Here is a 12,447-nt window from a genome sequence, read left to right on the forward strand (position 1 = left end):
AGACGCATACAGAAATAGAAAATGGCTGTTCACATCAGCAAGCTAAGCATTAGCCAGAAACACCTCCTTTATGCAATGATCTGCCCCTACCCAACCAACCAACCCACAAAAAATGTACTTGTTATTTTGCATTAATCCTTCCCTCCTTTTGTGTTAACATTCATGAGGTATAAATGAAATAAGATGACATGTGCAGTGTGTCTATTAGAGCATGATCTGGAGGGAAAAATACGATGGACTCTTCTTCTGGTCATGTTTTAGTCCCATTCCTTAGACTGACAGCAGGCCGCTTTTTGCCTCCTCCAGGATGTGTTCTATTGGATACGTCTGATTCAACATGGCTTACCTGTAACTCATCTACAATAAACAGCAGCTGTTATTCATCTACAAACAATGAATGCAACAATCCGATCAAAGAACAAAAGTATTTTGTCCTTGTGCCACAATGACATTAACCCATTGTTCATTTTCATAATAACTTATTTAAAAAAATAAACTATTAAGCCTTTTGATCAGTCTAAAGCTGATTTTGTGATTGAAGTACATATATTAACATACTACATTAATATAGAATTTAGATGGCTGTTTTCTATAATTTTTACGTGTCTTCTGATTGTCCATTTTTATTACTTTTGAAATTTCTGATATTAACATTTCACTAATCATTCAATGCTTGTGCATATATTATGTAGATGGAATTTTAGCAATTTGACGCTTGACCAAAGGCACTTTCCTTTGCTTTCTTTGCTGTCGTACGTCTCTCTGAATATGAATTTATAAGATTGCTAGTTAGCCTTCAGCTAAGCTAACCATAGGTCACTAGCTTGCTAAAATCACAGTCAGGAACTCTAAACAAATACACTATCAGGGATGCACAGGGTTTAGGGGTTAGGTCCAACAGAGTGCTGGATACTCTCTAGACTGCAGATAAATGTTGTGTCTAGACAGGCTGAATAGGCTTTTCATTTCTTTTCATTATGTATTCTATGTTTTAATGTTTCATGTGTTCTTAAAAAAGTGCTGAAAATGAACCTTTTTCAGTAGGCAGAGGGGAATTCAGAAAAGTGAGCAGGCTCTCCTACAGGGTTGCTGCAGACACACACACACACCAGCATGCATGTACACGCTGGTGCAAACACATAAACATGTGCCAGTATGTACACACACACACAGGATCCCTCACACTGAAGCACACTCACAAGTGTGCCCCTTACCCCAACCAACACATACTGAAACCTACTCACACCCTCTCGCATACACACTTACTGTAAATACACACACAAACCCACACACACCCACACAATCACACTCACGCCTACACACAGTATATACACATACACACACGTCACATACACAGACACATATACACATATATACACATACACAAACCCACATATGCACACACACATACACACCCACACACACACAGAGGGAGAGAGGTGCTGTGGAGTCATGGGAGAGGGACACCCCCGCCCCCACCCCCATCTGTAAACAGCCAGCACATATCGCAGGCGACCGCGGGGGAGAGAGAGAAAGAGAGAGAGAGAGAGAAGTGGAGAGGGACAGAGAGAGAGAGAGAGAGAGAGAAGTGGAGAGGGAGAGGGGTAGCGAGGGGCACAGAGTAGTGCACGCAGCACCAGGGACCTGGTCTTAAGGGAGACCTGCTCTGCCCTGGGAATAGCCGGCCCGAGAAAAACAAAGCCGCCGTCGCTAATGAGACTTTTGGTTAGCGCGTACCGGGAGGGGGACCGCAGCGAGACCCCGACCGCCGGCCGAGCGGACTCGTTTGTTTCGCTCCTTCGTTCCTGAGCTCGGATTCAACGTGATGCAACGTTTCTGTCACCGAAGCACCTGGGGGCAACAAGTGAGTCATTAAGGCTTCCCTCCCTCCCCCTGTCCGCACACACGTGCGCGCGCGCACACTCACACGCTTGAGGGACAGCACAAGAACAGCCACGAGAAGCAAAGGCAAGTTACAGTTCTTTTCCTTGTGCTGCTTCTTTTTTTCCCTGAGTGCGTGTGAGACGCCGTGCGTGTGGAAAACTGGATGAAAAGGCTAAAAACTGCAGAGAATGCATCCGGGAGCATGAATCCTGCCGGGAAGGAGAATGACATGTTTTGTCAGAAGGCGGTGGCCCTGATTGTTGACCTTTGTCTTCAAAACAGCGCCTTCCTGGACTCGGATACCTGCCAGGACTATCTCCTACTGCTGAGGAACCCTAGCCCAGGTCATAAGGAGACAGGTAAGTCCCGTTATCGCCACTGTGTGTGTGTGTGTGTGTGTGTGTGTGAGTGTGCGTGTGTGTGTGTGCACGCATGTGCGGATGAGTCTGATACACAGAACACTAAGGATGAAAGGTTCTCTTCTTCACTGTTTGGCATACGTTGTTACAAAAGGAGGGAGAGTTGTACGGATTTAGGAGCGCGTGATGTTCGCTAATTGGCATAATTAGTGGCTTATCATCGTCTCACATTTTCAGAGATCCAACGCTGTGTACATTATCGTTTAGTGGAACGAGAGGTTAAGTAAAGTGCTACGCGGTGCCATTACTCATCCAGGCACTCTGCAGGAATTAAAGATGCAGTAAAGAACAGAACACAATAACCGGTACAGTGACAGCTCGAATTAAACCACGTTGCATTCTTTAACATACTATCTCACAAACTTTCAGCGAATGCACTTACAAAGAGTACATTCTGAAACCCATCCCCATAATCAGATACATGAAATATGCATTTACATTCCACCAGAGTGCCATAGAGCACTGAAGTAGTTAAATTATGGCGGTTTGAATCCTTGGGGTCTTCAGCCGCAGTTTCCAGTGCATCGTGTAAAACTGTCGATCGATTATTGTCCAGAGGGGCTACTCATCATGCGGTGCGGGTCAAGGAGGGACAGGGTTCTAGATGGCTATCCTGGACTATTTTGGAAAACTGACCCAGAGAACAAGTGGACGCTATGGCCCATGGAACGAAGGCCAGCTCTGTGTGTGTACAAGCATTGGAAAGTTTAATTATTCAAAGCATAATTTGGAACGCAGAGAGGGGCGTAAGCTAATGAGCATGAGGGGCTGCTCATTGCTATATTTACTTAATGTCAAAGGCCACCCATATCTGCCCCCTCAGGTGATCAGTTAGCCAAACCTGATCAATAATGCATAGCCTGCCCGCCACGTAGAACGCAAATATCAAAGAGGAAATTGGTTCAAATCGCGCCGTTCCATTTAGTTTTTCCGGTGAACTTTCGCACCGTTGTATAGGCGGAGAAGCCAGACCGCTGACTTCTCCGGGAAATAACTTTAATAAATCTTTATAACCCCGAGGCAAAGAGCGATAGAGGAATAGCAAAGCAATTGCGGTCTGAAACTGTCCGCATGCATGTCTTTTTAATGTCTCCCTTCAAAAGGAATACATCTACAAAGGATAATCGAAAATAGATTACTGGATGACAAACTGCAGGCACACGTAAGCAGTGCTTTTCCAGAGTGTGTGACTTTAAAGGACTCTTACTTTGTACGAACGCTGAAAGCGACTCAAAAATAAATGTTCACGGAGTCAGAGCCTGTATGGGCTACTCCTGTTATTGGCTGAGGCACAGCTGTGTGTAGCTGAAAGTCAACAGATGCCCACTGGCTCTGCTGTACACTCATTATAAAGCGTGTCCTGATTCTACCGATTGCTGCTGGTTTTAAAAGTAAACAAGCACCCTATATGTTAGTAGTGTGATTTTTTTTTAAAAAAACAATACCTGGAGTACAACACAGTAAAAAGCGGGGATATTGCTGGATAATTAGCTTAGAGTATAAGTTGATTAATGGTAAATGATGAACACCTGGAATATAGCATGATAGCTGGAGTAAATCATGAAAAAAGCCAGAATATAGTGTGATAATTAGCTAGAGAATACCATAGCTGGAATATATTGCAATAAATGGAATGGAATAGTGTGCGATAATTTTCTGGAGAACAGTCGGTGTAGGCCTATCTATCAATAAATGGGATGGACCATACTCTTACAACTAGCTGGAACATACCTGGTTGGGATGGGACGGAATGTAGCATGATAATGAGCTGGAATATAACATGTGATATCATGGTAAATGGGATGGAACATAGTCTGATAATTATCTGGGGTATAACAGGGGTATATACTGATGTGGGGTAGAATGTATTGTGATAATCAGCAGTGGTATAGCATGGTAAATGGCTGGAAATCAGCGATGCTTTGCTGCATGGCTGATGGATTAGAAATCACATTAAAAGCTCTGTGTTCATTTAAATGCAACAGCACTGTTAATGCTTTCAAGAGGGATAAATTGCACTCCATCACAATAAAATGTACTCTGTAAGAGTTGTTTTAATACTGTTGCGAAAAACAACCAAATATTGCAGTAAAAAGGGCAGCGTGGTAAAGGGTTATACAGTGGACCTCAGCACAAACTTAGTTGTGAACGGTCATCACTCGGCTTGTCCGTACGTGCGTCCATCTTAACATCGTAACGTGGTGACAGCCTTCACTTCCACGGTCTAAAAATGTGCACGGTCGAATTTAGCCACCGGTCTGCCTTCGCCCCCCACGGGCGCTTTTCTCTCTGTTCCTCTCGATCTGACACGTGTCACCACACCTCTGTTGATATGACTTAATGTGGCAGCAGGCAGTAGCTACCCAATCATTTTTGAGGACAGTTTACGGAGATTGACCAAGAACCTTATGGGAGGGGGGGGCTATAACACAATACCAGTGATGAGATGCGCACACACGTGGATGCATAATGAGAGCCCCCCAGTCCCATCCCCCCAACCCCCACCCCCACTTACTCACATCAGTGCCGTTTCTATAGTATTACATCTTTAATCCCCCCATTCATCTCCAGCTTTCTCTCGGTTTGAAATTCCCAATAGAAGATGCAGAGACGTTCACAGAAGCATGCACAATCCCTGTATCCATCTTTTTAACGACACACTCCACCATCTGAGCTTTGAAATTGACTGCTTATCTTATCCAGCTGCTTATTGGACTGCTGCACCTGACTGACCACAGGAGGCGCTGTTGAGTGACAAAGCCAGGTTCCCCCTACTGACCGAAGCCTTTGTTTCCTTGCCGAAGCGACGGCTAATTATGTGCAGCCTTGTGGGGCCTCTGGTCACAGCGCTGACAAGACCAAGACCGCATTCCAGACCGTGGGACACATCCGTGCATTCGAGGTCGAGCATTTAAGGCGTTCGTGCCTCATGTGACCCGGTCCCTTGGGTTCTGCGGATGGTTTTGTTCTCCTCTATTTAACATGTTGTGTATCTGAGGGAGTTTGCGCACGCATATGCTGGACATCTCCTCAAACTACTGTAGGCCCAGAGCAACAGAGCTGGGTATGATAGCGCAGTCTACTGGTTGTTCATTGGTAAACACAGCAGCCCACACCCAACCAAGTGTCCACACAAGCTGTGGAATCTAAGATGCCACTGAAGATAGACAGCGCCTTTATTTGACTGATTTCCTTCCTTTGTGTGTAAGACAGGACACTCAGCAATGTAAGCCATTACTGTAAAACTACATCACACACAAATGCTAAAACCAGATAAATGAAAGACCTTTTCAATATTATCATTGGCTGCATACACATACACATGTACATAATCAGGGAACTATGTATAAAAAGGGAAGCAATTCCTATACGGTCACCCAATTTATATGTATATTTATATGATATATATATATCCTCATCTTTTTTATGTATATAATTTATTTTTGTGCATGATTTTATATGTGTGTGTGTGTAATAAAAGTATACACACAATGTAAACCATATGATTAAACAATATTTTCAGAACTTTCAGACATCATGACAACATCAAGATTCCGGAGAATTCTAACCGTGTTTCCGTAGAGACGGATCCTAGCTCTGAGGAACGTGTCCCTCGGTGGGCTACAGAGTTCTGTGTCAATTGGCGTTACCGTCACGGGAGAAATTAAATGTACTCCGGTTCGCCAATGGCATTTGTGGATGAGCTGCGGGGACAAGAAATGCCACAGTGCATAATCCATCCGCCAACATAGATGGCCACTGCCAGATGGGAGCAAAAAACAAAGCTGTTTTTAACTGCCGGGGGTTTACAGAGAAAAACTGACGGACTTACTTTCTGCTTGTAAAACATCAGAGATGGAAATAAATGTCATAACTTGCTTGGTTCATACAACAGCAGTCAACAGGGGAAATAAGGTATAATCGCATTAGTCTTTGAAATAGCTTGTAAACATTGAAGATTTTCAATTTTCACTTTTCCCCTTTCACGTGCTTGTCACGGCCGAGTGGGGAAGATCAGTATCGAGTGGGAAATTCGCATGTCACATTGGTTTTACGGTGAACTCCATAACACCACAAACATGCACCTGTAGAGGTGCATCAAAGGATGCTTACAGATGTTTTGTGACAGCATTATTATCAGCATGCACAGCACCAGCCCTAGCGCCCTGTCCTTTCAGTGGCCGTAAGTGGGGTCTTTTCTGAGGACAAGGCTTCTTGTACACGCAGACATCGAGAGGCACACTTCTTCCTGCAAACAAAAGTGAGAGAAGTCAAGCAACACTGACTGAGAATGAAAAACCGAAGCATAGGCTAAGTGTAGCTCGTCTCTACCCAGCTGGTTCTGAACACTTCTCTCACTGTGAATGCTTTTTAACTCTTTGACCTTACATCCTCTGAGTCTTACACCCTGAAGCTTCCTTTGAAGGGCTCAGTGAGAAGTGAATGTCAGAAGAACAGCGAGCTGCTATTTGTTTCCACTTATGCTTTCCTGAGAACGCCTTGAATCCAGTCATCTTCCAGTGGTGTCAGAACGAACAGTACGAGTCTTGGGAGAGAGTGTGCTTCAAATCATCTTGAAGCCTCCACGGTGCTGGCTCATCACCTGTCTCCTAACGGACAAATGCTCAGAGAACACTAGCGCCCAACCCCCTCACCCGTCATAATTATTTGATCCAGGGAACACACCATCCTAACCCAGAGCTCAGCTACTCTCTGACATATGGCTCTACAGTGGGGGTTGCCATTTGATGAGTTTAAGCCATTAAAGGGGGTGTGTTGTGACTGTAGGCCTTTTTGCATTTATATTTTATGCATTTGGCAGATGCTCTTATCCAGGGGGATTTGCAACTAACGTTCTTTCCATGCAGCCAATTAATACAGCTGGATATTTAATGAAGCGATTCAGGTTACGTACCTCGCTCAAGGGTACAACAGCAGTGCTCCACCTGGAAATCAAATTTACAGTCTTGGAGTTTTGAGCCCAGTTCACCAACCATAACACTACACTGCCATTCCTCCAGCTGCTGGCAATCCAGGTGCTTTTTCTTTACAAATCAGGTGATACGGTTTGGATGATGAATGGGCTAATGAAAGCCCTGAGGAAAATACGTCTCCTAGTCCATCGGTTGGTCGCCTTGGTCCTGGAGTGGCCGTCGTTTTTTTTTTTTTCATCTGAGCTTGATTGTAAGTGCTTAATATCTTATCAAGAGCCTCAGCCGAAATATTCAGAGCCTGACTGGTGAGCTACTGAGTGCCTCCATCACACGATCATCCGTGTTCATTGAGCCTAATAATTCATCCAATTATGTAGTCATAGGTTTGGATGGAGCTAAAACCAGGACCATCTCTGGCTTCCAGGACCAGGGCTGACTACCTCTGGTGCTGAGTGGAAGTACCACAGCCATTTCTGGAAGTTATAAGGACGTGGCTTTGGATAATTTACAAAATCTCTTGAAATGATTGACTGAGAAGTGCCCTCATTAATTAAGGAGCAGCAGAGCCACATTATGTACATGGGCCAGGTTGTTTTATAGGCTTTATGGCACAGGGCTTATTTGGTCACCTCTCCTCTCCGCAAACCTCTCTTTATCTTCGTTCCACGTTATTTGGCTAAGCTTCGTACTGATGGAGCACATTAGCATGGCTGGCTTGTTCAGCCTGGTGGCCTTCCCATTCATTCTTGTGTCCCTGCTATCACGGTAGCACGGATGGACACCATGTCAAGTTTAGGACACGTCAGTACCATGGCAGTAATGGCTGACTGCTTTAAAATTCCACTTTACAGACTGGACAGTGGTACTAGCGTTTTGTGAAATGATAGAGCCGATTTTAAATGGCGATGTTAGGGGAGCGATTACGGTCGCACGCTGAGCAGTGTACGGACAGCCTGCGGGGGGAAGCAGGACAAATGGAGACCAGTGGCCTATAGCACTGACTGCAGCCCAGCGGCGTGATACGGCCGGTGGGGTCTAATGAGGGGGCTTTGCTTCCAGGCTGCTGATACAGGCGAGCGGCGCACAGGATTATTCTCAGGCGGAGTTTATCCTGGTCTCACCCGCAGCACTCTGGGTAAAGGCACGGGCGATTTTCTGTCAGGAGGGAGCCTTAAAACCGCGGGCTTTCAGAGTTAAAGCCGCGGGCGTCCATTGTGGTGTCACCCCGTCTCTCGGTGAGCGGCAGGGAAAGAGGTCTTCTGGGCAAAAAACCTTAAATTTTTGTTACTATTCACTGAAAGTTGAAAGAAAAAGCTAAAAAGTTCCAGTCGCTGTGGAGAATCATAAGCAGGCTCACAGCAAAGGGGATGGTGGGGGGAGGGTGGGGGGGGGGGGGGGGGGGGGGGGGGGGGGGGGGGCGTGGGGGGTAGTTGCTGTAGTCTGATTGATGTGTGCAGCTTTTGGCCCCCCTGGCCCCCATTGGCCCCTTTATACCTGTTCCCCGGCAGCACAGATTGCCAGGGAATAATCTTCCCCTCAGCTTTTCCCAACATGGAGCTCAGGCTGGCATATATCGCTATGAATAAGTAAAGGCTGGTCTGCGCTACATAGAGGATACAGCAGGAAACTGAGTTCTGACCCCCACATTGGTGGAGGGGGCCCCTCTTTACACCTCTCTATATTTGGGGCACAGGAGCCCCATTGAGCCTGTCTAAATAATTCAGATGACCTTCTATGCCAGATGCAGGATGGTAAAGCAGGCTGTCCACTGGTGGGGTGATGGGGGGGCCATGTTTGTCCTATGCCATGACAGGACATGACAACAAAGGGATTTAATATATTAAGATTTGATTGGTGCATTTGCACAACTGGACTCAAAAAATGTTGATTATTACACAATAGATGTTGAAATGTCAGTCCCACCCTGTTCATTAAAACAGTAAATTTTGACCTGAACAACGTGTGCTCCTTATTTTGGGCCAGTCCAAATGAAGTGTCCAGGTAAGGAGTTTTTTAAACATCACAACTAGCTAGGCCGAAAGTCTGATTAAGCCTACACAACACATCACATGGGTCTAAAAATGTGAACTATCCCTTTAAGAAACATATGTGGATTAAGGTTATTCGTATCCGAAATTCTATGATCAAGGTTTACTGTTTAGCACTGCCACGTTGCAATACAAATAAAAAAGAACTGTTGAGAGCACAGCAACAGTCCAATTCAAACTATAGCTAACAGGCTAGCAACATCAGAAACCCAACACCAATCCCCTTGAAAAGCACTTTAACTACTCACTCATTTGAAGGTCATCTGACAAGCCTACATTTTCAAAATAATGCTGATCTTCAAATTAAGCTCCCAAGCTCTGATGCTCTTGACAGAAAGCAGCCTATAGCCTGTCAATTCAGTCTATCTTGCCAGATGCTGCTCCTCAGGTAGTTCTTGATTCGTTTTAAATTAAAAAATGATTAATTCGTTTAAACAGTGCAGTGCTGTTGCAACTGTGACAGGCAATGTCATAACAACCGATGTAGGCTACATACCTCACCGAAGGTTATCGGATGATGTTCCACAATAAGAATTTCCGCAAGTTAGGAGACTGAGGCCTGTGTTAGCGATCTCAGTTTTAAAGCAGGTTCCGAATGATGGCAGTTGAGCAGGAAGGTTGTTGATATATCCTTAGTCAGACATACCTTTTGACACATCTGAGTTGCAGGTTTGGCGATTGCTTTTAAAAAAAAAAGCCATCCAGCTCTGCCAGCTCGCTACCTTTCTCTCCTGGTCCATTTTATATTTTCTCTTCTGTGATCCCTTTTTATGTTTATAAGCATTTTAATGTGCTTAGCTGCAGCTAGAACTTTTTGTTTCTCTCTTCCTCAGCTAGCTAGCTGACCTTAAAAATTCACCGTCAAAACTACGTAACAGTTATGACATATAGACAATTGACATTAGACCACAGTTTTCAGACATATTTCCCAGGAATCCTTGAATTTCAGAAAATAATAGGCTATTAGTACCAAAGAAATTACCACAAATTAATTGAATAGTTTAAGCAATACGTTTTCTGTAGAATGCCATATAGGCTAAGTTTGACATAATCACAGACTATTGTACAACGAAAGCATATTAACCATGATCAAGATGAGTTTGCTAATTGAATGTTATATGAAACAGATGGCACTGTTAGAATCACATTATGTGATATTTAACACGTGTCTCAAATGAAAGGGTCTGTGCAGGAATGTATTTTTTCACGTCAGACCCCCCCTTAGATCCAACCCTGTTGATTGGAGAAAAGGAAATGTGTGTGTGTGTGTGTGCGTGTATTGTGTTAATTGTGTAAGAATAACATGCATAATGCAGAAGCATTGCAAAGGAGAGGTTAATGATTCGAAACACCTTGTTCTCTAATTAGATGAAAATTTTGCATGCATGAAGGATTACATTAATAATGACTTGCACAGCTTCCTACAGGTATATGAGGAGTGTTAGCATTCATGGACATGTGCGTGTGTGAGTGTGTATGCATGTGTGTATGGGGTATCAAAACACTCACATTTTAGCGATAGTACCATTGCCGCAGTTAAATCTCATTAGCATAATGCAAACTGGGAAGCAAATTCCTCCTCCTGACTCTGCGGCAGGCCGGGTACAAATCCGCCCGCTTAATCTGGCGAGCCAAGAACATCTGGGCACGGTGGGCATCACAGGCATAATCATCCCGGTTTCCTGGAAGCAACCGCGCTCCCAGTTTATGAAGCACCACCTAGTGTTTCTCCTCTGTGGTGGATGTCCTCTTAAGATGAAGAGGAGGACCGGAGAAAGGTCTGGAATGAGAAAGCTTCATGTGGAAAGCGAGGATCCTCGGTCCTTGGCGGCTGTGCAGCGAGGCGACCGTAGCGGGCGAGCGGAATGCGCCGCATGGGCCGACGTGAGAAATCCCATTTGGGACTTGTTCACACTTTGACTGTCTGAACAGGGTAGTCTGGCGTTTAGTCTCTGAATGTGTGAAGGCCCTCTGAGAAGCGGTTTGCTGGTGGTGAGTACGCTAACAGGCTCTGACAGAAGGCCGGGATGGTGTTAGTTTTATTGCTTCTCGAAGCCGACCTGTTGGACGCGAACAACGACCTGTGAACGCGTGCGTGATGCCGCCAGATGGGCACCGTGTCATGTGAAGGGCACGGCGGTGCCGCGGCAATGACGGCTGGCTGCTTTACAATCCCAACTTTACAGACCGGGCAGCGGCTCTTTTGGTTAGTGAAATGATGGAGCCGATTTTAAATGGCAATGTTAGGGGAGCGATTACGGTCGCACGCTGAGCAGTGTACGGACAGCCTGCGGGGGGAAGCAGGACAAATGGAGACCAGTGGCCTATAGCACTGACTGCAGCCCAGCGGCGTGATACGGCCGGTGGGATCTAATGAGGGGGCTTTGCTTCCAGGCTGCTGATACAGGCGAGCGGCGCACAGGATTATTCTCAGGCGGAGTTTATCCTGGTCTCACCCGCAGCACCGTCGGTAAAGGCACGGCCAAATTTCTGCCGGGAGGGGGAGATAAAGCCGCGGGCTCCCGAGCTTCCCGAGGTCACCCCGCTTCACGGTGAGCGGCAGGGAGAGAGGTCTTCTGGGGAAAATAACCGTACATTTTTGTTCCTATTCACTGAAAGATGAAAGAAAAACCTAAAAAAATGCCGGTCCTTGCGAGAATCTTAAGCCAACTCCCAGCAAGGGAGGCTGATCAATGTGTGCAGCTTTTGGCCCCCCTGGCCCCCTTCATACCCCTTCCCCGGCAGCACAGATTGCTTTTCCAAACATGGAGCTCAGGCTGGCATATATCCCTATTAATAAGTGTCTGCACAGGGTACAACAACCTGTGAACGCATGGCCAGAGAGGTGAAATACAAACCCATTACATTCGCACCTTAGGGCAATAGTAAATTACTTTGTCTGGTTGTATGGTACAATTTTGTGTGTTTGAAAATGTATGATAATTTATTATTATTCTGTTAGTTGGTTATACATAGCAGATGTTTTTTTTATCCAGAATGACTCAAAAGGGCATTGTGACAAGATATGTTTAGAGCATGTCACTACAACAAGAGCGTGGGCACAGAACAGCAAGTAGCACATTAGTAATTAAGCCTCAAGCTGAAGATCAGTACCACACATTTTTTCCATTTACTGTGTATGCCCAGTGCACCCTACAGGAT

The 12,447-nt window shown here is 45.4% G+C and overlaps 1 protein-coding gene across 1 annotated transcript in view; it reads left to right on the forward strand.

Annotated features, from left to right (window-relative positions):
- The first annotated feature begins 1,574 nt into the window (after positions 1–1,574).
- Positions 1,575–12,447, forward strand: part of syt6a (synaptotagmin VIa) — a 59,444-nt gene continuing 48,571 nt past the window's right edge. Inside the window, exon 1 of the mRNA XM_035381948.1 lies at positions 1,575–2,243. Coding sequence (XP_035237839.1) covers positions 2,048–2,243 — 196 coding nt within the window. The 5' untranslated portion in view covers positions 1,575–2,047. The remainder of the gene's footprint in view (positions 2,244–12,447) is intronic.

This window comes from Anguilla anguilla, chromosome 11 (assembly GCF_013347855.1).
Source record: "Anguilla anguilla isolate fAngAng1 chromosome 11, fAngAng1.pri, whole genome shotgun sequence".
NCBI classification, from domain to species: Eukaryota; Metazoa; Chordata; class Actinopteri; order Anguilliformes; family Anguillidae; genus Anguilla; species Anguilla anguilla.